Source organism: Atractosteus spatula, chromosome 2, assembly GCF_055471065.1.
Source record: "Atractosteus spatula isolate fAtrSpa1 chromosome 2, fAtrSpa1.hap1, whole genome shotgun sequence".
Lineage (NCBI taxonomy): Eukaryota > Metazoa > Chordata > Actinopteri > Semionotiformes > Lepisosteidae > Atractosteus > Atractosteus spatula.
In genome coordinates, this window is record NC_142707.1 from 7,882,659 (window position 1) to 7,905,249 (window position 22,591).

The 22,591-nt window shown below is 40.2% G+C and overlaps 3 protein-coding genes across 8 annotated transcripts; 1 reads left to right on the forward strand and 2 right to left on the reverse strand.

The window, feature by feature from the left end:
* Nucleotides 1-148: 148 nt before the first annotated feature.
* dusp26 (dual specificity phosphatase 26) lies at nucleotides 149-8,091 on the reverse strand. 3 transcript variants are annotated; one of them, XM_088930284.1, is made up of 5 exons: nucleotides 7,923-7,980; nucleotides 7,725-7,800; nucleotides 6,907-7,113; nucleotides 5,439-5,650; nucleotides 149-5,241 (listed from the first exon to the last, which is right to left on the reverse strand). In XM_088930284.1, exons 3-5 carry the CDS (start codon nucleotides 7,077-7,079, stop codon nucleotides 5,042-5,044), a joined length of 585 nt encoding a protein of 194 aa, XP_088786410.1. In that variant the 5' UTR covers nucleotides 7,080-7,113; nucleotides 7,725-7,800; nucleotides 7,923-7,980; the 3' UTR covers nucleotides 149-5,041. The 3 variants fall into 3 exon arrangements, with proteins under 3 accessions (XP_088786410.1, XP_088786400.1, XP_088786420.1); XM_088930274.1 differs by lacking the exon at nucleotides 7,725-7,800 and having other exon boundaries at nucleotides 7,923-8,091; XM_088930294.1 differs by lacking the exon at nucleotides 7,725-7,800 and having other exon boundaries at nucleotides 6,907-7,110; nucleotides 7,923-8,022.
* A 1,241-nt stretch (nucleotides 8,092-9,332) lies between these two features.
* bag4 (BAG cochaperone 4) lies at nucleotides 9,333-17,261 on the reverse strand. 4 transcript variants are annotated; one of them, XR_016088961.1, is made up of 6 exons: nucleotides 16,957-17,261; nucleotides 14,189-14,314; nucleotides 13,509-13,694; nucleotides 13,127-13,396; nucleotides 11,719-12,432; nucleotides 9,333-9,476 (listed from the first exon to the last, which is right to left on the reverse strand). XR_016088961.1 is itself a non-coding variant. In XM_088909571.1 (5 exons), exons 1-5 carry the CDS (start codon nucleotides 17,116-17,118, stop codon nucleotides 12,001-12,003), a joined length of 1,173 nt encoding a protein of 390 aa, XP_088765697.1. In that variant the 5' UTR covers nucleotides 17,119-17,261; the 3' UTR covers nucleotides 9,500-12,000. The 4 variants fall into 4 exon arrangements, 2 of the variants coding, with proteins under 2 accessions (XP_088765697.1, XP_088765695.1); XR_016088955.1 differs by lacking the exon at nucleotides 9,333-9,476 and adding an exon at nucleotides 9,500-11,631; XM_088909571.1 differs by lacking the exon at nucleotides 9,333-9,476 and having other exon boundaries at nucleotides 9,500-12,429.
* Nucleotides 17,262-17,485: 224 nt separating this feature from the next.
* Nucleotides 17,486-20,922, forward strand: lsm1 (LSM1, U6 small nuclear RNA associated). The gene is made up of 4 exons (XM_088905751.1): nucleotides 17,486-18,296; nucleotides 18,906-18,974; nucleotides 19,413-19,528; nucleotides 20,349-20,922. The coding sequence occupies exons 1-4, from the start codon at nucleotides 18,251-18,253 to the stop codon at nucleotides 20,517-20,519; spliced, it is 402 nt and encodes a 133-aa protein (XP_088761877.1). The 5' UTR covers nucleotides 17,486-18,250; the 3' UTR covers nucleotides 20,520-20,922.
* The last annotated feature ends 1,669 nt before the right edge of the window (nucleotides 20,923-22,591 follow it).

Here is a 22,591-nt window from a genome sequence, read left to right on the forward strand (position 1 = left end):
GAAGTGATGGAAATTTCAGGGTGCTGTTCTGCTGAGATGCCATATAGGAAAATCCTGAATTGTTGCTGTTCAGCACAATGGAGGTTCCGTATAAGATCATTATAATGAAAACCACATTTGTCAGGCAACAAAAAAAGCTGGCAAGTCATTGCTGAATCTACACATTTATTTGATACACAGTTTTATTTGTTCACTGATTTAGAAAAAGCATTGAAAAGCAACAGGAAACAAATACACCAAAGGTAACAAAGAATTCAGTCTGAGCAGGAGTCACACTTGAAATTGCTAAATACATGAATGTACTTAAGGCATATGACCTCCATCCCACATTTCTAAGGAGTCTGGAGATATAAAAAGGATACCATGATCAATATAAATAATTCAAGTATTTGTATAGAAAGGTTTTTGTTTTGTTTTTAAAAAGAAAGTAAAAATGTAGAAATATGTAGAATTAAAATTACTATCTGGACATGGCTGAAGGTTCTTTAGAAGTAGTTGGAGATGCAGCATGTCTGTTTTCAAAATTGGAGACACAGGAGGGGGAGAGTCACAGGCTACAGTAACAGTAATGTTGTGGGACCTGTGTTTCAGTGCTGCTGCTATAGTAGAATAACATACTGTAAATTGGTCAATTCATTGCAATTAACCTAGAATTATGTAACCTTAATTGCTTGCCAAATAACAAACATTTCAAATGCAAACTGAGTTTCTTCTCCTACTATTTTGTGAGGCAGAACTAAAGTTTTACTTGATGTCAGACTGCTCCCGCAGTCCTTTAGTCCAGTTTCTGTACAGAGTGTACAGAAACCACAACTGTCCTGCTCACAAATCAGACATCTGTATCCACGGGACCTTTTCATAGTTCATTGTATGCTTAAGGCTATTAGAATAAAGAACATAGTAGAGGGCCTGAAAATAAACGTTTGGCCTTTGGTCTGAATACTTCTGTAAATGAATGGCACCTTGCTGCTTGTTTGTCAGTTTTAATAACTTAAGACTTCCTATGTCAAATAACCCTAATTTTCATTTCCACTTTTCTTCTATTAACATTTCTTAACCCTCAAGGTACAAAGGCTCTCTCTTCACTTTGTGTGCCAATCCTCAAACAGAAAAAATACAGAATTCACATACAGTATAAATTATAAATGCTATTTATCATATTAATAAGAGAATCCTAATATATGCATGTAATTCCAGTATGCAATTCATATACTGTAGGTACAGAACGCAATGCATTTCCCAAATGTAAAGGCTCATAGTATATTTGAAAAACACATGTGAATTGAATACATATCATATTCTGAAGAGAATATGAAGTAATGTAGAGTTCCAGTTATTGTATGTCACATGTGATTTCAGGGAGGGTTTCATGTGATCTGATGTAAATATTTCTCCAAAAGCAGACTGGACACACAAATGTCAAAGCACCATTTATCATGCCTCACCAGCCATACACCGCTCTCTCATCGCTTTTCTAGTGAGGAACCTCTCCTTCACATGACTGCCGTTGCACAATGTGCATTGTGTGTTCACCACATCAGCCTATGTGGGATTTCTGCTTCTGGACATTTTTTACTGACTAATGCATTTAAAGGAGAGGTGGTCAAGTATATTACAACTCTCAGCTAGTTCTTACAGACTTCTGAAGGCAACAGCCTGACAATCTTTTCTTTCCACCACAGATGGTTTGCCAACACAGAAAAGTCAGTCAGTTGATATGGGTTATCATTAACAGTAATACTGTTATCATTAACAGTAAACACATTCTGTTTTCGCACTAGTGAATAACATTCAACGCAACTCGTAAGACTAGCAAATTACTCCCCGAAGGATGTTTCTTGTAACTTCAATGTACTTACATGAAAGTACAGTACCTTAAAAAGAATAACTAGCAAAAAACCCGATCCTGTCCTGAAACTAACATTCCTATTGGATATAAATGATTTTTTTCTCTCACAGTGCTGGATAAAAATAATTACAATATACTTACATTTAGAGAAACCAAAAGAAATAAAGATGCACAAATTATTTCTGGATTTTATCTGCTGGTTCCAGAACTTTTGTCCAGATTGCAGAAGGCAACGGCGTGTACATAGTCCTTAGAATTGGAAGGATTTGAAGTTTTATGAAAACAGTGACTGTGGCTTCCCTTAGTATAAAAAAGTGGCAGGAGTGAGGTTTTTTTAAAAAAAAAACACACACACAGAAAGATACAAAAGCAACCTACCCCATTTCTCCGGTATGTTTCAGAATTAAAATTACTGTACACATTTAATCTTTTTGTCTGACACCAGATGAGCTGTGTTGGATGTTGTGAAGGTTACAGCTTAGTATCCTAAATTGCAGGCTATGCCAATATTGTTTATCAATCATACTTCTAATTGTGGCCCAGAAAAAGTGCTGAATACTGTACTTAGGGCTTTATGGGAAAAATGTACAGTAAATTTCTCCACATTTTCAATCCAATCTGCTAAATCAAACCTTGGTTTCCTCTTTCCAAACAGGAGCTTCATTCCATTCATTAATCAAGATTGTGTTTGAGTTAAGTTTAAGCAGGAAAGATGAAACTCACAGATCTGGAATTTTAAAAATAGAAAATCTTGTGACGCTCTCCCGGGTAATGAAAGGGCATTTTGCACATCCTATTAATCCTCCGTGGTACCAGTGTTTTTTAATTAGAACACTTGTAATACATGGCCTCCAAGGAGCCTGTGAATTCCTGGTAGAATACAACAATAGAGACAGCATTAACCTAGCCACTAATGAGGGATCTGGAAAGGGGGGTGTCATGATGGTGTAGCAGTTAGTGCTGCTGCCTCACCGCTCTTGGGTTTTGGACTGAGTTCCTAGGGAGCCCTCCTTGTGGAGTTTGTATCTTCTCCTCATGTTTTTACAGGTTTTTTTTTGGGACCTCTGATTTCTTCTCACCTTCCAAGCTTATTCTGGATTTAATTAATTCGTGGCTCTAAACTAAGTGTGTTTGCCCTGCAATGGACTGATATTTCCCTCTGCACCCTGTGCATTTAGGACAGGCTCCAGACTGCTGTAATCCTTACCAGGAATAAGTGGCCTTCTTGAGGACGGATGACTGGCTGGCCTCTGGAAAGGTCTTAGAAAGCTCCTGGTTTCACAATTGCAATGTTTCTCCCACATACTGTATGCCTTCTGAAAACATGCAAGCACCAATTATTTTTATGATAAACCCACCCATTTGAGAAAAGCCATTTGTGTGTTTTTTTTTCAAATCTCGGTTCCTGGACAAACCCAGCAACAATACGTGGGGCAGAATGCGGAAGTGTAGGCAGACGCTCGTCAGACACCTGGCTTCAAACCGCTCACTTTTGAATGTGTTAAAGGTTGCGGCGTCCCAGACAGGTTCTGCACCAAGCGAAGGAGTGGTGTATCCCTCACCGCAAGCCTGCAAGCACCTGGGACATTGCAAGTTGTTCTAACACAAATAACACCAAGCCTTCCCTCCCTGTTTCCAAACGGCCAGGGAGCTGAGTCATTGAAAAGACACTTTGGAGTGATCAATGTCTAGATATCAGGGAACAATATATTGACAGAAGGTTTTTTTTTCTGTCCTTAGAATTGAAGGAACACTCCCATAACATTGTACACCTGAAACTTAAAGAAACACAAATTACATCAAAGGCCAAGTGACTATAGCACCAGACACAGCAAACAAGTCACATTGATAGGCTACTCTAACCTACACCACTGTTTTCTACCTGGATACTGCACAATTCCCTTCACTGCATCTCACTCCTAAATACATGTACAAGGTTGGTTCAGACTCTAAGTACAATGCTAAAGTTAATTACTCTATACTTCACTTAACAACAAGTACAATCACTGGTTTAGCTGCTAAAGCTAACCATCTATCTACAAATTGCTACATTGAAAGAGCTGCCTTTCAGGTTTCCCACAGCTCTGTGCTACAAAATATTATCCTGACGTCTTGGAAAAATAAAAAGTGAAGGGTATGAATTTAGGAAAGGGTCTTTCCCACGATAGGAAGGATACTTGAGATGTGTCTTTAAAATCTTGCATTTCATTTGAGATGCTCATGTTCAAGATGTTCAAGAAGTTTACCTTCTTCTAATATTTTTCCAGTGTTACTGTAAGTAAGGACACGTCCAATAAAACCCAAATCCCTGCAGAGAACATTCAAGCACGGCATCAGCACCACAAGGACAGTAAATAGCAAACAAGAAAATCTTATTCCATCACACTTTCCTGACACTGAGATCTCAGAATACTGCTTAAATGGATGCAGTAGCAATAGCTACAGTCCTGACCTTATTACATCTCTATAGAGATCTGGGAAATGGAGGATCATCATTGGTCATCCAGGTCAATGTCAGGCTTTTCACTTGTTTTTTTAAATTGAGCAAACTGTGAACTAGAGCAAAGGTTTTCGGCTACCTAAGCACCAGGAAAGGGGGGATTAAGAACACAATCTTTCTACTTTTTATAACAAGAATTTCCTATGGCTCCAAAGAAGGCAGGAATTTAAATGTCTGCAGCTGTTTGTTTCTTTATTCTGTTCTGCAGTGGTTAACAGAAGCTCCATGTTGATATCAAGGAGCTTAAAGCAACACTTACACTAACAATAGACACAGCTAACTGGATATCCTCCTGACCGTGATCACTGCCTTCAGTGGAAGGTAGTCAACCCCAAGAAGTGCTGGCCAAATAGGAGGAAATAGAAAAATGTGCACTATTAATGACTCTCCAGATCCCAGCTGTGCGATAACGGGTTGCAGGGTTTTTTTAGATCTCTTTCTTTCTAAGCAAAACAAAAAAGTAAAATAAATACCCTTAGGAAAATGTACCAAGGCAGATTTTCAAAGTATTTTCAGCTTTTCTCTGGATTTACTGCGCTCCTACCTTGATTTACTGTGCTTTTCTAACTATGAATGAATATGATTTGTCTTTCTTCCACGATACACCACAATACACTTTCATAAGGGTACAGAGCGATGGTGCGATTTTCTCAAGATAGTATTTTTTAGCCACTGACTGTACCGGAGCCTTCTTAGGTTTTCCGGCTCTCTCTCAAAATTCCATCGAGGCCGTTGAGCTGACGGAGGAAGCCGCGGTTGGGTATGATGCCACGATGGTCCTTGACGGTCTTGATGGCTTCGACGAGGGTCATGTTCTGGCGGATCATGAGGTAAGCCAGCACCAGGGTGGCTGAGCGACTGACCCCTACAGCACAGTGAACCAGAATTTTCCCTGCAGGTCCGCAACAAAACAGAAGTAAACTGAAAAGCTCAAACCTGGACTTCCATCATGCAGTACTATGCAGTAAAAGCAAACGTGTTGTAAAAATGAATGAATTTCTCCTGTACTGCAGTTGCTTATTAAAATTTAAAAAGAACCTTATCAAAGAATATTGAACATGGTCACAGCCTGATCCCTGAGAGACTTACCTCCACTGCTCAGTGCCTTGTGGATGAACTCTGCAGCAGGGTAGAAGTTGACACTCATATCAAAGGTGGGCGAGTCATGGGCCTCTATACCCTGGTAGGTGATGTTCATGCCCTGGTAGTGTTCTGCCCCGCCTCGCCACTTGCTATGGGCACAGTTCAGGATGTGGGTGATCCCGAGCTTTGTCAACTCACGCCGGTCAGCAGCTATATCCCTGCAAAATCCATGTTTATCATCATTGTCATCATCCACCCCTCCAGCTATTTTCTAACACTTTTTTCACTACAGGGTCGCAGGGGAGCCGGAACCTATCCCCGCAAGCAAGAGACTCAAGGCAGGAATGCTGTCACGGATGTCGGAAGGGCATGCCGTGGAATGGCCAGGAGAGCAATAAAGACCCTAAGTGTAGCGGCAAAAGGGGTAAAACAGAGGTTAGCCCAGGCTCGGGGGGGTCGGACGATGTCGGTGTAGAAACCTATGCCCTCAGGCCGCGGACGTGGGGCGACCTGGTACTAGGTGAGTCTCATGACAACTGGACCCTCACTGCTGAGCGAGGATCAGAGCAGACACAGGAAGTAAATAGGCTACACAGCAAGACACACCGGAAAGACATGAATAATCACAGGGAACTAGGAAATGGACAGAAGCGGAGCGCCCTCTGGGAGTACAGGGCGTGACAGATGCAAGCTGGATGTGACACCAGTGCATCATAGGACACAGACCCAGACATGCACACTCACTCTAGGGCCAGTTTTCCAGAAAGCAACTAAACCTGCACGAAGGTGGGGAGAACACAGAAACTCTACGCAGATAGTGCCCCAGGTCCAGAATGGAACCCAGGGCCCTGGCTCTGCAAGGCAGCAATGCTAACCACTGCCCCACTGTTCCACTCATCGTCAGCATCATTATTTGTCCTTAAAAAACACATGTTTTCAAACACGCAGTCTATAGCAAATGTAGCAAAGTTTCAAAAGCTCTGAAATACTCACGTGCTGTTGAGCACAAGATGCATAAAATATTTGTAAGCAACATGACATCACAGAAGTTATCTATCTATTCAATATGGGGTGAAGGGTTTTACTTGTTGCAACCATCCTGAAAATAACAGCAACAAGTGTACAAACATTTATACAGTATCATCGCTGAATATAAGAGGAGCAGGAGTAGTGTTGGCAGAGGAGATTTGCTCCACCTTGAAAGAATAGGCAGAAGTCACAGGTTAACAGAATGAAATCGTTACCAAAATATGGTAGAGGCTGTCTTTTGAGCATTGAATAAACCTTGACCCTTTCCATTAACAAAATATTATTACATTTTTATTGCATTTCAAGAAAAATCAAAGAACATTGTCAGCCAACATGGAGCGCCCCGGTAAAGACGGTAGTCTGATCCTAGTAAGGTTACAAACCAGGCACAAGGACAACATGCAGAATATGGAGCAGCAAAGACTGGCAGACTGGCGCAACTCACTGGTCGCCTATGTAGAGGCCAGGCCACACTTCGTCCGCGTGGTTGCAAGCGGTCTTCCCCGTGTACAACAGCCGCTCCAGCTCGTACACAGTCAGGACGGGAGAGCTGCGCTCCGAGTCCTTCCTATTCGGAGACCTGGAGCTGCTCCGAGAGAATCTCGACATGAACGCCATTGGAGGCCCTGGATACAGCGAACATTACTGTCTGCTGAGATTAAAAACAAAATTTTAGTAATCCCCCATCGCCATAAACGGTATTTTATCATCATGGGTTAAATGAATATGCTACATACAGACATGTTCATATTTTTAATTGTCGGGGCTAAGCATTAGATATTGAATATAAGAATAAATATTCTTCCTGATACTGGTACATGCAGTAGTTTCATATTGTCCTGATTATATTCTTTAATCCGCAGTTTATGTGCACATTTTCTACAACGAAATGCTACAATATAAAAAGCAATCCCTTTCACTTATTAATATGTAAGGTAACCTATTGTATTTGCAATTGTTTTGCCAACAACCAGCAGTTCCACAAGTGTTTCGGATCAAAATTTTAAAATACTAGAACACTGCGTAACACAAACGTTTTGCACATTGTTGCTCATTTTTAAACATTACTTTTGCATAGCTCCTTTAGCTAGACCCGAGCTTCAAACCTAAACAGAAAGTTGCTGTAAGCAACATGCATGCAGACATACTGTAGTAGTCCTTTAACAGGTATGTCATAAATTAAAATACGGACGGTTTCCTGCAGAAATCAACCAGCAAAAATAATTGTAGAAATAAAAAAGTGTAAACAGTTTTGCTCCCTACCTGTTATCACTATTTTTACAGGTATTTTAATTCTGGGGGAAAAAACGACTTAAGAAACAAAAATCCCTGGATTTATCTGGAGGAAAAAAAAAACAAAATCAGCGTGTTGGTTCCGTAGTGCGCTGCGTTCCTTCTTCAGTCTCTTATTCGTAAAATTTCAAAATCGACGAATCCAGTATGGATTTACAGTAAGCCTACCTTTTCTCTGTTGCTTTGAGTATCTCGACGTCTCTCAGCCCTGTAACGAATATTCCAGCAGGCTACCAGAAGCCATGTTTTTCGCTTTTGACATCCAGCAGTCTATTTTAAGCAGTCGGCACGACGGATGATGAGTTTGTTTATATCAAAGGAACCTCACTCAATCTGTATCAATCACCCTCCCCACTGCCCTTAGCCCAGTCACCATCCCCCCTCTACCACCCCACAAAACAATCGCCAACGGACTGTTATAATCGTCACAAAATAAATCTAGACGAACGGTATGTACCTCTTGCGAAATTATTTTGTTATTATTTATAATGGTGATCCTACTGAAAGAAAATCACAAACGGGATCTCATACTGTATTTGTTTAATAGAAACTGGGTATTCAATAGATACAGCTTATTAGATACGATTTTAACTACAAAACGTGCGTCGATTTAATGCCCTTCTGCTATTTTTGTGTAGATGTAAAGCAATAAACCACGTTTTGAGAAAACAGTTGAAATGCATTTTTTATTATTATTTTACGCGTCTACACACAACGTGCCTCTCCAACAAGAAGAGGAAAACCTCTGTAGCTTCTTTTGTGATGCTAATACGGTCACACGAACGCTGGTCAGGTGTAATTGTTGAGATTGTGGAGAAAATTTAAAAAGGCAGTTTAACTGTCAATCAAAAATGTATTCAGATACAGTCTCTGGGGAAAAGCAACCCTTTTCAGTAGAGTCCCCCCGAAAAATCCGATTGCAACGCGAACCAGTCTGGGTCTTTTCTAGTCCGACCTGTCCGGCTCAGTATTGTCCTTGACCACAGGTTTGCACGGTGAGATTTTCGCTAGGCTGACAATCCTCCGCAGCTCTCCAGACCTTACAGTGGTAAGAACACGCAACTTTAAACGCCTCATCATCAAATATGTAGACGGACCCAAAAGATTTGACAATCGTGTTCCCCTTTTTTTAAAAAATAATACAGAACATCAGAGATTTACGCTTCTTTGGCATCAAAGAAAAAATATTGAAATTCAATTAATCGCAGGTGTATACAACCGTACATTAGTACTAACTACACCTAAAAGTGGATGGGTACATTAAATTTGTAGAAAAAAATATGAAAGCACGTACAATGTGTCACGGCTAACATATAACGGAAGATAAGCAATTTAGTTGGAAAATTAAAATATCTTGCACAAAGTCTAATTAAGCAATCAGATGATTGTACAATAATGTGGACAACCAGGCTGATTTCAACAATATGTGCTGTGCAACACAGCCGTCTTGTCAAGGGATACAGATAACACCTCCAAAGTCATTCATGGTTACTTTGTTAATGACGAATCAAACACTGCCCACTTACGGTGAAAAATAGGTTTACATAATCATTCCCATTCGGAGAAACGAGCATTTAATACAAACTGGTTCCTGATCATCTTCCATCGGTTCAGGCAGGATCCCACATGTCCTTACTGAATAAAAAATAATGATACAACCAGTAATACGAATTGTGGAATGTAGAAATACAGGAAATCGACTAGGAGTCTTGCTGTTAGAGTCTGCTGAAATAAAAAGGAAACACGTTGTTGTGTACAAACTGAAAACTTTTATTAAAGAAACTGATGATATGTACATAGTTATCCTCCCTTCAGACTGTTAAGGAACTTTAAGCAGAAACAAAAATTTGATCAGATTACTGAAACATTTTCTCCTTTCATTTGCAAAGCTCCACAGATTTGGTAGATGATAAAAACGCCTGCCAATATTACAGTACTAAGAAAAAATATCCTTCATTACTTAAACAAAAATCTAACATTACAATCACAAAAATTACTTTTGTGCCTCTAGGAATCCATAAAAGTGTGATTCTAGGATATTTATTTGGTAGTTACAGAATATAAGCAGGTTTTCTATCTTCTCAAGCTTTGCATCCACAAAATGTTCAAATGGAGGTCTTGGTCTTGGTCAGACTGAAAGATTGATCAGGTAGTATTCTGATATTGGCAAGTTACAGCCTGGTATCCCACACTATGACTAGTGACAACATAGAGATGAACTGGTGTAGGATAGTCATTTCCTCTGACTGGCTCCAGTCACTGCTCAAATATAAACTGCTCTCACAGTTCTGTGTAAAATGCAGTATCAGTTTTAGAAGGTGCCATTGCGAAAATAATTCTTACACATACAGCAAACAATATGGACATTATATGCAACAACATGCATTTTTTAGATCATTAATTCAGACCTGTATGATTTTTTTCTATGATTTGTGAACGGATTGGATAGTTCTTTTCAAGATGTATAAAATGTTTACGTGATCATTTTTCCCCAGAGATGGATTATGGATTTCAAACAATATGTTTGAAATTTGCAGGGTGGTCTCTCCGTCATTCAGTCTGAATAAACAACCTAGCTGGGATGAACACAATGGGAATTCTATCAAAACATATTATTTGTTAAGTCACGAATAATTGTTGTATTTTGCCAGTAAGACTAGTAAGATTCTTTTTTCCCCAAATCAACCAAGGACAGAAGCGGTCTACAACACAGGTAATCTTTAAAGAACCTGACTATAGACAGCTGTTTACTTCAAAATCACAAACATTACACTTTTCATCATTAATACTGATCTACTTTTATGAGAAATACTTTGGTAAGAATGTGCATGATCAGTGCCGACAAGAGATGTCTCTGAACGCAAAACTAAACTAAAAGTTTTATAAAATAAACCCACTACTCACATAATGTGAAAATTCAGAACAATAGACTCATTACATCATATTAAAAGTAAAAGGAACTGAAAACCATCGGTACATTAAGGTGCCCACATCAACCCTGGAAACACTTAAAAATAGACAAATGTTTCTGAAAAATAAATGCAAGCCCAAAAGTACAATCAAGCTGTTTTATTTCCTACAGAGCTGTATAAGTTCTCTGTACAGCAGCTTCCTCAACATAGACCGGGCACTACCCATGCTCTCTCACAATGGGGAAGAGGACCCCAACACCCCCCAGCCGAACCAACTTGTTTCATCACAGGTACTGGGATACAGACCAAACAGACAACAGACGGGGAAGAACTTCACATTTTCACAAGGAAAAATGTAAATGTAAGAAATAAGACAAACCAGTAAAGTCCAATGGCCTTGTACAAATCTACTCATACAAGGACATGACGCCAATTCATATAATTAGTGGATCTCCTAGTGCACTTTGTGGTCCATATACACCAACACCTAGTGTACTCTGGGAATACCAGAAGAGGGTGGATATCGTTTTCAAGTACAATGCTTATAAATTATATATCTGTAAAAATAAATGTTTATAAATAATCCACTTTATAAAAAATGTTATCCATATTTGATTATATGTAAACTATTATTTCCCCAAACAGCACCTCCTAGTTACTCCAATTCTGAATGTCTCTGCAACAGCTGAGTGGAAATAAAAGAATGAATGCATAAAATCAGTGACAAAGAAAACAATACAGGGAAAAAGAGACCCCAGAACAGTACTTTAGCCCTTTCCATGTTGGTAGATACCCCAGCAAGATTAGGTGAATCAAATTTTTATGGAATGTGCACTACAGCGACTCTTGGGACACCTCTGAAATCATGGGTGGAAAAACCAGCGCTGGAGGGTCAGAGTCCTGCCGGTCACCCCTAAGTCCTCCACTTCTTAAAACTTGGAAGGCATGTGAGGTTTGGATCAATTCTAGACGGAAACAAACATTGGTGGTTCTTAAGGGTTAATAGGGTTTCATTTCAAAGAATCTACGAAGGATCTAACTGAATAACTCACCTGGTTCGGTGCTCAAAGCAAAGTTGCTGAAAGTGTCTGGAATTTGAAGGTTCAAGGGTGACCCATAAATCCTGCTGGGTTTCGGAAAACTGGACTCTTGGGGACCAGGGATGGCCTGAATGATTAATATCATTGCTCATCTAAAATATACATGGGAGAATCCTGTAAGAGTTACAGGGGTCAGTGGAACAGGAAAAGGAGGGATCACCAGGATATGGGGCCACTGTGGCAATGCTGGGATGGTGGGAGGAGTGTGTCTTTCTAAAAGAAACGTGGGGGGCTCTAGAAAGCTTTCCTTTCCAGGCGGTCGAGAATGCCTTGTACTTTCTGCACGGCCTCCTTTCTGGCCTGCCGGACGAGCTCTTGCCCCCCGGTTTCCACCGAGTCGAGCTCCAGCAGCTCTTTGGTGAGCAGCTCCTCCAGGCACCGGTAGCTCTTGTCCGTTTTATGACCCACGAACTCGTCGACGTCCTCCTCCAGCAGGCCCACCCGAGCCAGGACCTGCTGCACCCGGGCCAGGCCGGGGTTGTCGCTCGGCGGAGACACCTCTCGAGGCAGGGCAGGCTCCTGTGCCGTTCCCGTCTTGCTGTACAACTGCGGGGGGGCGCTGTACTCCCCGGCCTGGCCAGGGTTAGGGTTCGGTGACCTGGGCTTGGGTCCACCGGGATGAGGAGGCTGATTTGGGTGGGAGTAGCCGCAATACTGAGAGTCCTGCTTGAAAAAGAAAAAAAAAAAGAAAGGACAGGTGACAACACAAACCCGAAAAAGATCAAAACACTTTGGCAAGTGAAAATCAAAATAGATATACAGTATAGATCAACAAAACCATCTTAGAAATAACTTCATGATACAGATGGGAGTTTACAAAAGCCAAGCCGCTGTTTCTAGACCTGAATTATTTTCTCTTCAGCAAATAATTAACAAAAGAATATACAGGCTGGCACTAGTCTATGCTCTATAAACCAAATCCATAACAAATTTCAATAATGCAAGAGATAAAGCTTACTTACAAATTGGATCAACTTGTCCACAAGGTCCCTACATTATATATACATTATCACACTTGAAGAAGGCTCCACGGCCAAAATGTTGGGTTTTCTTTCTTCTCTTTTCAGCATGGAATAAACCTATTACTTGTTCCTTTTCAGCCTACCCACCTGAACTACTTCATATAACATATATGTTGTGTTTTTCATGTTTTACACATTTATAGGAATTACAGAAACAAAACAGGATTTGTTTTAGAAGCTCCCCAGGCACATTTAGTTTTCCCTCTGCAGTTACACAAGCAAAGCAATCCAAAAAAGGCTTCAGCCTACTCTAGACATGACACCATGGGCTAGTGACAGTTTCAGTCGGTCGCTGCTCGCAGTATTCTCACAGGGGCACACAGCCCGCCATCAGTTACCTTTGGGTCGTACTGTGGCGTGGCAGGCTCAGGGCTGGGCCAGGACGAGTGATGTGTGGAGAGGAAAGGGTTTCCGTAGTGGCCAGGAGGTGGCTGGGGGCCAGGCTGCCACTGTTGCTGAGGAGGGTGCCCATAGCCCCCTGGGTGAGACCAGGCTTCGGCTGGAGGTCTCGAGGGCACTGCAGGCTGTGCAGGATATGCATGGCTCTGGGGTACTGAATGAACTCCATCTCCGTAGTGAGAGTAGGAAGCAGGAGGGTAACCAGGAGCCTAGGATAGGAGACACGCAAAAAGTAGGATAACAGCTGTTGGTTCTTGTGATGTAACTTTAGTTCTGTATCAAATCTGCCAGCCCAGAAGAAAGCGGTGGTGGGTACCCTACCCCCTGGCAGTGTGGAACGGGATAACGTTGGTGGTGAGAAGGGTGCTGGCCCACTCCTACTGTCGCAGGATTAGGGCACCCTTGGGACGGGTATGGGGGTGTTCCTGGTGGCTGATCACCGCAATAGAAGGGGTTGGAGGGGTGGAGAGCACCGGAGTAGACCCCGTTATGGTAGGCTGGCATTGCCTGTGAAGCAAAATGGAATTGTAAAGCATCCCTGAGCACACAAACAACAAAAGCAAAAGGTATCAAGAGCTTTACATCTTTTACATCCTATATAAACTAAGAGAGGAGGAAGTGAAATTTCATACTCATTTTGACAGAACATAAGCTTTAGGAGAGTTATTACACTCAGTCATGCCAGGCATTTCAACATGTTAAACTCCATAAGTTCAGTGCAACTTGGCCACTTTAATCCAATGTATTTATCCACAACTTCTACTGCTTTAGTCTTAGTATAAAATATGACACCGTTTTTCAATCAATTATTGATTACTATTGTAACAGCTTGTGAAACAACTTGGTGCACATGGCTTTTCACTTGCATATTGAGAATATCAAGTTTGATAGTATAATTTGATTAAATCAACCTCTCTTATGGACTGAGGGGAGGAGCACTTGAGTGAGCCAGTCCACCAGATGAGTTTCATGCAGTGAAGCAGAATCACTCAATACTGTACCTGGGGGTTGTACGGAGCCTGTCCATTGACTTCCGTTCCAGGAGAATATGTATTTGAATATGGACCGGCTGGGTGAGATGGTGGGTACCAGTAGTTGGATGGATAGCCAGGGTAGGGTACTGAGTCCTATGAAACAAACCAGCTGTTAGAAGATTACCATGTTTACTGCGGCAAAGAGTATTGCAGTGCTATAGAACAGCAAAAACCAGCCTCCTCCAAAAAATCTGTCAGCTCTTTCAGGGGACAATTATTTGTACATGTGGACCTCTTTGTCCAACATGTTGGTACTAGTTCTACATTCCTTTATAAACAGTAGGCTAACAGACCCCAAGGATGCTGTCTACACCTGAATATAGGGATTAACCACCTTTCTCCCAGTGTGATAATATTAGTTACTTAGAGGAAATATTTTCAGTTCCCCGTGTATCAATACTCTTGGAACGTTAACTGAGATTTTTTTAATATTCTATTTTTTTGGCTGTCATTTCAAGAAAAATGCAAAACAAAATTCTTAAACGCAGCATGGTCAAAATGTTTCATTGACACTCACATGAAAAAAATGTTTTACTGAACAAACCTGGTGGCAGATCTTTTTGAGTTTAGTTTAGAATCACGTCTTTATAATCATGGTTCTCTGTCACTGAAGGATATGATTAAACTTTTCAGCTGGGCATCATTGTCCTGAAACTTGATGAACTGGGGTCCAGTTCTGCAGGTCGTCAATTTGAATGCAAATGGAAATCAGACAGAAAACACTCAATCTGTTTAATCTATGAGTCCATTCTACCAAAGCAACAACTGTTTTATCTAGTGGATGAAAGCTGTCGTCAGATCAAATATTTCTGCTTTGAGAACTGAAGGAATATGATTGGAATCTCCTAAAAAGGAACAGGTCACTCCATCTGAGCTGACTGCTGGAATACTTAAAATGACCACCTGTTTTCGACCCCCTGTCTGCTGCATTCATTTACCAATCAACCCTTCTGTTGGAAGTTATAAAGATTTCTTTGTACTGTGGCTCAGTTGCCCCTACTTTGAAAGAGACTGAAGACTGAACAACTGTTCTAGTGTGATCCTTCAGTTGCAAACCCATCCGAATAGAAATTAATTAAGTGAAACTGTTCCATTTCAGTCTCTGTATAGGCTAAAAAACAGCACATAAACTGCTGTGGTTCGAGTTGTAAATGATTTGTTATTGACCATTTCTGTTTGCTAGACCATTCTTGTGTTGCTTGCCTTTGACGCTGTCCATCATAACAATCCCCTTAAACAATTTAAAATTTGCATTACTAACTCTGTTCTTTGTTAGTTTGTGTCCTGTCTGTACAAAAAGACAGTGTGTATCACTTCTTCACTGTACTTCTTCCACAAACCTGTTCCTTACTGGTGTTCATCGGAGTCGATAAAACAGGGCTCTCTGTTATCCACTAACTATAGTACAGTATATATTACCCTTCATCCAAATAATACAGAGACAGAACACTTATTGTTTCTATGCTGGTGATAATAATGACCTAATTTCTAGGTCACATACTCTAATAGTCTTTGCATGTAATATAGTACCAAAGAGCAAAATCTTGTAGGTATCAAAATTTCATAGCTTAATAATAAAACTGAGGTTCTATTAGTTTGTTCTCAGCATCAGACTGACAAATCCAGAAGTTTAAGGCATTTGATAATCTTGTGTATAATAAGAAGCTAGCGGTGGCCAGCCCTGGTGTTGAAGAGGCACAATCCAGCTGGTCATAAGGTCACCCTTAAATCCATTTTCAAATGCTTGAAACAATTTCATTTTGACCATAGAAGCAGGACATTCAGTTCTGAGACGAATTTTCATCTGAAATGAAATCAAAATCACTTGAGACACATGTTCAATGTATTTACGAATTAAGATTTAAAAGGTTACTATAGGACCAGTGGTTTGGCCACCAATGTGTTAGAGCATCGTTTTGAAGTACTTGTATTTTGCTCGACTATCGTATGCTGAGAAACTCGTCTTAGTTTTTTTTTTTAATTCTAGGACTGATCCTGCTTACTGGCATCTCTAAAACGCAACTGAAAGATTTCAAATTGTGCAAAGCAGTGCTGCTTACTTCCTCGTAAAATCTATATCAATCACGTGTATTCATGCCACCCCTCTCCTGCGATCACTGCACTGGTTACTTATAAACTGTGGTTTGGACTTTAGTATTAACTTACAAAGTTTTACACATTTTTCTGCACTGTAAATAAAAGTTTATTTGACAACTTTATGCTCCCTCTGGTCATGGCTTATATTTGCAAAAATGTCTTTGCACCTAAGATAAGGAATTATTTGAATTATTTGCTCTCCTTTGTACGGTACGATGCCGAGCCAGTAAATATTTTTAGGTGGTTAAGAAAACTGCTTCTACACATCGGCTTTTAAGTAGCTTTAAGTAGTTTAAGTTATTGTCTGCCTTAAAGGTCCGTCTTATAGTTCTGTTGATCTAAGCCTGTGTGCTGTTACATCAGCACAGTATAGTAAAAAATATACAGGGGTTAATACGGTACTTAAGACAACAACGACAACGACAAGTCGTTTAATGTGTGACACTCGAGTGAGAATACTGGAAGGAAATTAATGACTAATAAAGTTCAATTAAGAAGAAACGAGGTATTCAACCAGATTCGAACATCTATAAGGTATCTTACTGTAGCTGCTGAAGATAAGCCCCACAGCCTATTCAACGCTGCCACAAGTTACACGGAAGATCAACAATATGCATCCTAAGCTAAGCACTACTTACCCGGCTGCCTGTCACCATAGGGGCATTCCAGTTGTTGTTTTCCGAGTTGTTGCTATAAGGAGGCCAGCTTCCTTTGGGATTTGATTGCATTTGGTGCATCGCCCATACAGGATCTCCACCATTTGCACGACCTCTCTCGTTGCCTAACGAATCGTACGCCATTGAGCCCGATTTTACCAACTTGACATTCCTTGTTAAAACAGTGTACGGCTAGAGTTCTGTGGCTGTGCGTTTAAAAAGGAACACAACCACATAAAACAATGAGACGCGAAAAGTGTACCGCCCCTTTAAGTTTGAGGAACTCTGCTTTCCTCGTCCTAGATGGCAATTACTACATGAGGGCACACTCTTCTTACGTCATAGGTTAAATCATTTTTTGACCAATAGGTGTTCAGAACTCGGGAACAGGTCCCACCTACATCCCGGAAAACAACCTATAGATGAAAGCGGGGTCTTGGTGCCCTTCTGACTGACGTCACTTCTGGTTTTTGCCGGGGAATTTAAAGGGGACGTCAAAGGTTCTTCTAAAGTATCTCTAGGGACATTTGAGATGGAATAATGCATCCTTGATGCGTCAATATTTGTCATATCTACTTGCAGAATACGTTCCTTTAAGCTTCGTGGTGCTATATGATGGCACGGTGTAACGGCTGTGTTTATTAACACCATCATTGAGTTTGGTCTCTTGATTAGAATTTGCATAACTAATTATATAAATTGGTTAGGTAATCCTAATGATGTAAAATCAATACTATTTAACCTTGAATCAGAAGTTTATATTCCAGTAACGTTTTGACTCTTCTCAATCGGAACAAGACAAGTTAAAAACAACTGAATACGAATAGGGAGTATATAACACAAACTAACTTCTTCAGTCTCTCTGCTCTCACTTTAACTCTGTAGTAGCGTAATATCTAATTCTCCGGTAGGATATTGAAATTTGCTTCAAATTTGCAATCATTAGAACTCAACTCTTTACACACAAAAGAGCACGACAAATGTGAAATGTGAAATGTATTTAATTTATAACATGCATATCCACTAGTAACTATGTCAATAAATTTCATGTTTTTATCCCCCATTTAGCGTTTTCACTCTTCACGAGATCTGTAAATTGTCTTAAGTGGAACATCAAATAAAGAGTTAAATCACAGAGGAAGTGCAGGTCTTACACTAACCTTGCACTTCCTGTCAAGGCAAGGATACACACATTTTGAATGATTCATGGCCAGAAAAAGGCTCTTTATAATTCTTTCCAGCTTTAAAATAGCATAGTTGAATAGCGCTTAAGAAAATGAATTATATGCCGGGAACAGCGAGTCTAATTGAGGATATCGACAGTAAGTAATACATTTAATTTCTGCTGACCCGTACCTTACAATGTATCTTGTGAAGCTCTTCTCGGTTGTGAAAGAGCAAGCGGTGTATTGTTATTTTTTTCGCCAGTAAAGCGGCTTTTCCCCGTGTTGTTTTTTTTAATGTGAGTGACGGGTATTGCTTAGAAAATGCAGTAAACGACGATGTTGCTTAGTCAATATTTGAATGCCTCAGGTTAGGTGTCCCAATTCCTCCCTTAACTCTAACCTCGTCGAACCATGTCGAAACGGATTAGAAAATAATAATCTAGCGCAAAATAAACGTGCACATGTCATTTTACTTTTCTGTCAGTTACCTACGTTTCTGTTATGGTAAAACCGACGTACAAGGACATAAGACATTACGGCTAGCTGCCATGCGCATGTGTTATTTTCCTATAACATTTAATAATACTTGTCGATGAGTGGAGACTAAAACATCAAATGTTTCATTGCATTGCTCAATTAAGTTATTGTTTTATTTGTTTATCCTGACTATGATGTCGTTGCATCCTGTGGTGAACGATAGTGAAAACATTGATTGTTGATTACCCTCAAGATCCTTTGCTGTATTGTTTTTTTTTTCTTTTGCAGAAAAACATCTTGTCCTTCTACGAGACGGGCGAACACTGATTGGATTTCTGCGAAGTATTGATCAGTTTGGTATGAATCATTGTGGATCACTTGGGTTTAGCTTTAAAGATTTTCTCCGTGACTTGCATTTTACTTGGGGGGGAAATAACGTAAAAATACAATTTGCCAAGACATGCGTATCATCATACAACACGGAAATGAAATTGGTTCCTTTAAAATATGTTCATTTTTTTCTGCTTTCTTGTTGCATCCAGTTAGATTTTCTTTATTTTGTTAGTGATCAATTTCAACGAAAAAAGCTGCTGTTCTTCTCTTGGTAGGTAAATCCTGTAGTTATGTTAATCATAATACCTAAATTCTGTGTTGTGACAGCTGAGACTTCCACATTTTTATATCTCGGAGCTAACATTTCAGAAAGAAAAAAGATTTAACCTGATCACTGCGGATTGGTGCATTTGAGAGTTGCTTGCTAATGGATTTTTAACTGCATTTCCGTTTAATTTGCAGCTAATTTAGTCTTGCATCAAACAGTGGAACGTATCCATGTGGGCAGAAAGTATGGAGACATCCCACGAGGAATATTTATAGTGAGGGGGGAAAATGTTGTTCTACTTGGAGAAATAGTAAGTAGGCTTCTCCTTCTATAGCAGCTTGTTTCGTCAGTTGGAATGTTTCTAAGGATGTGGCTCTGAAAACTGTTTCCTTGAATCAGTCCTATATACACAGACTTGTTTTTGTTATTTTCTGAAAATAAACTGATCTGGAAAAACTCATTTCACAAAAAAGGATAGGCTTGAAAAATGGCAGTTGATCTGGCTGCAAATGCCCAGTTTCTCAAACTCCCTTTGAATGCTGTCTTGAAAACAGCTCTATCACTGGCTTATACCCTTAAGATTAAATGTAATGGAAGTAAAAGATTCTCACAGCAGGGTGAAGCTGGCACTGCCTATGGTAGTACATTTGTCATATACAATTACTGGATGTGTAGCGCAGTTGGACTTTTCAGCACGTTGTGAACATGCCTCTGAAAAGATCTAAATTTGTCAAACGTATGACAGCAAGGTATCTCACTGCAATTAACTGGAAAGACTTTGAACTTGAGTGAAGCCAAATAATTGGATCTATCGATGCTAGAAAAAATTCTGATTTTCTGGGTATGTAGAAGGGAAAAATTATCTCCAAATCAGAAATTTGAAAAAGTTATAAAGGACGCTCTCACTGTTAATCCTATAAAGGACTTTGGAAACTGAGGATGATGTATTGTAACTTTCAGCCTTATTAGAATATCTGTTGTCTTTTTTTTTTTCTCTACCCAGGCTTGCTTTATCTTAGCATACCAGGGCCTCTATGCTTTATCTTAGCACACTGCACATCTAACTAAACAAATAAAACTAGATAAAATCAGCAGAGAGCCTTAAACTGGTCTATGTGTTTGATTCCTAGGATCTGGAGAAGGAGAGTGATACAGTCCTCCAGCAAGTTTCCATTGAGGAGATCTTGGAAGAGCAGAGGGAGGAACAGCAGGCTAAACAAGAGGCAGAGAAATTAAAACTACAAGCACTTAAGGACCGTGGACTGTCTATCCCACGAGCAGACACCCTAGATGAATACTGAATCCCTTTTATTTTAATTGGACCTTTCAGTTTTAAAACCAAGATGATGACAGGTTGTTGTTGTTTTCAGAAACTAACATGATCATGTCCTGAAGGGAGAGGAAAGAAAATATTTACCCCAAACAGAACTTGCCACATTTTGTTTTGTCTAATAGTATTTCAAATGAATGGCGAATTATGGATCTAAACTAATCGTCTTTTTGTTACCTTGGATATGTGTCACATTGGACGCCAGGGCAAATCGCAACAAAGCACTTGTTTTAAGCTGCTGTAGTTATTTTCATATTATGTTTCTTAAATGAAAAGGACTTTTTGTTTTTTGTACTATTCTGTCAGAATAACGGTGGCTGTTTTGAGCTGCCATGTAAATAAACAGAGAACAATCTAAGAATTGTTAAAAAAAACTGTCAACATTTTGGTCTTTAAAGATATTAGTGTTTTGGTTTTCATGCAATATAACACTTAATTGTGATTGACTGTTGAATATATATATATAGGGTTCTGGGAATACTTAAAGACCCATGTCTTACTGTATTTGTACCCGCTCTTTAGTTTATCCTGATTTTTTTCATTTAGAATTGGTTTTTCAGCTATATTAAATTAATGACTTTTGGCTTAGCTCAAGCAGGTATTGTGCACCAACAGTGTGTTGAAGGTAAGGGAAATCTGTACAGTGAGCAGTGTTTTATCTGGCCAGAGTTTCTTTTTTTTTTTCTGTGACATGAGTGCATTGCTCCATACTTGATGGGACACCTGTCCACCACATGGCTGTCCCTCATTTGTAGTTCTGAGTAGACTGCAGTGCACGGAGGAAATGAAATGGGCTCTCATCCCATTAACCTAGTACTCCACAGCCCTGGCTTCTAGCCTAATGTGAGGGACAAAATTGAACCTCTGTGGAGAAGGTCCTTGGGTTCGAGCCTGCGTCAGGCCACTAGCCAGCTGTGAGTGGGATTCCCCAAGCACCATCTCACAATCGGGGAGAGTGGGGTGGGTTTAGCTAAACACCTCTGGCTTGCACATGTGTGGGTCTGTCAGAGAGGTAGTGTCCTCTCCTCCAGTTAACTTCCTGTAAGATGTGGCCTGAGCTGTGATGTGTTAAAAGACAAGTGTCTCGAAGGCAGCCAGCTCAGAGGAGTCTATAGTGCCTTTAAAAAGTATTCACCCCACTTGGAAACTTTCACAGTTTATATTGCAAACACAAATAGCAATGCATTTAGATGGGATTTTTTAGAACTGATCTGCACAAATAAGTGGAATGGAAGAGTTTGGGAAATTGTTTTGCATATAATTTAAAAGAAAACATTTTTACGACACTCCAAACAGAGCCTGGCTGCATCTAACTTCCTTGTCAGTGCACTCTTAACTGGATTCCACCAGGGGTCAGGTCAATTGGTTCATGCATTTCTTCTGAAGCCATACCTATTGATATACGATCCCACAACTAACTGTGCATGTCAAAGAATCTGTACCATGAAGACCAAGCAACCCTCTCCATGACCGAATTCTGAGGAGATGGACAGGTTTGTAGGGTACAGTATGCAACATAGCTGAGCAATTGGGCAAGAAGGTCCTTGGTCGTAAATAAAAGTATTGAACTCTTTGGCCTGAATACAAAGCACTATGCCTGGTGCAAACTGAGCACAACTCACCACCTGTGTAACACCATCCCTTCCAAGAAGCCTGGTGGTGGCAGCTTCATTTTATAAGGACGCATTTCAGTGGCAGGGCCTGGGCCATGTGTCAGGAGAGAAGGAAACGGTGCCACGTACAAGCAAAGACTTGAGGAGAACGTGCTTCAGACAGCACAAGACCCTAGACTGGGATAAGTATTCACATTCCAGCAGGACAACAATCCCAAGTATACAGCCAAAGTGACAATGAAGTCCCTATGGCCCAGCCACAGCCCAGACCTGAATCCCACTGAGAGTCTGTGGAAAGGCGAGAAGACTGCAGTTCACCGATGCTCCCCTTCCAACTTGACAGTTTAAGCAAATCTTAAAGTGGGTGTTCAGAAAATAATTCCCTCAGGGGACATTTAAAATCTTATCTTATCTTAACTTGTTTAATAAT

Bases quoted from the DNA above. Each gene is read 5' to 3' on its own strand.
- dusp26 (XM_088930274.1), bottom strand. From the start codon at position 7,079: ATGGCGTTCATGTCGAGATTCTCTCGGAGCAGCTCCAGGTCTCCGAAT. The intron at 5,651-6,906 runs GTGAGTTGCGCC...TGGATTTTGCAG, and splicing joins GGCCTCTACATAGGCGACCA to GGATATAGCTGCTGACCGGC. The intron at 5,242-5,438 runs GTAAGTCTCTCA...GCGGACCTGCAG, and splicing joins CAAGGCACTGAGCAGTGGAG to GGAAAATTCTGGTTCACTGT.
- lsm1 (XM_088905751.1), top strand. From the start codon at position 18,251: ATGAATTATATGCCGGGAACAGCGAGTCTAATTGAGGATATCGACA. The intron at 18,975-19,412 runs GTATGAATCATT...TTTAATTTGCAG, and splicing joins GCGAAGTATTGATCAGTTTG to CTAATTTAGTCTTGCATCAA. The intron at 19,529-20,348 runs GTAAGTAGGCTT...TTTGATTCCTAG, and splicing joins TTGTTCTACTTGGAGAAATA to GATCTGGAGAAGGAGAGTGA.
- bag4 (XM_088909569.1), bottom strand. From the start codon at position 17,118: ATGGCGTACGATTCGTTAGGCAACGAGAGAGGTCGTGCAAATGGTGGA. The intron at 13,695-14,188 runs GTACAGTATTGA...TTTGCTTCACAG, and splicing joins AGGCTCCGTACAACCCCCAG to GCAATGCCAGCCTACCATAA. The intron at 12,433-13,126 runs GTAACTGATGGC...TTCTTTTTCAAG, and splicing joins CGCCACAGTACGACCCAAAG to CAGGACTCTCAGTATTGCGG.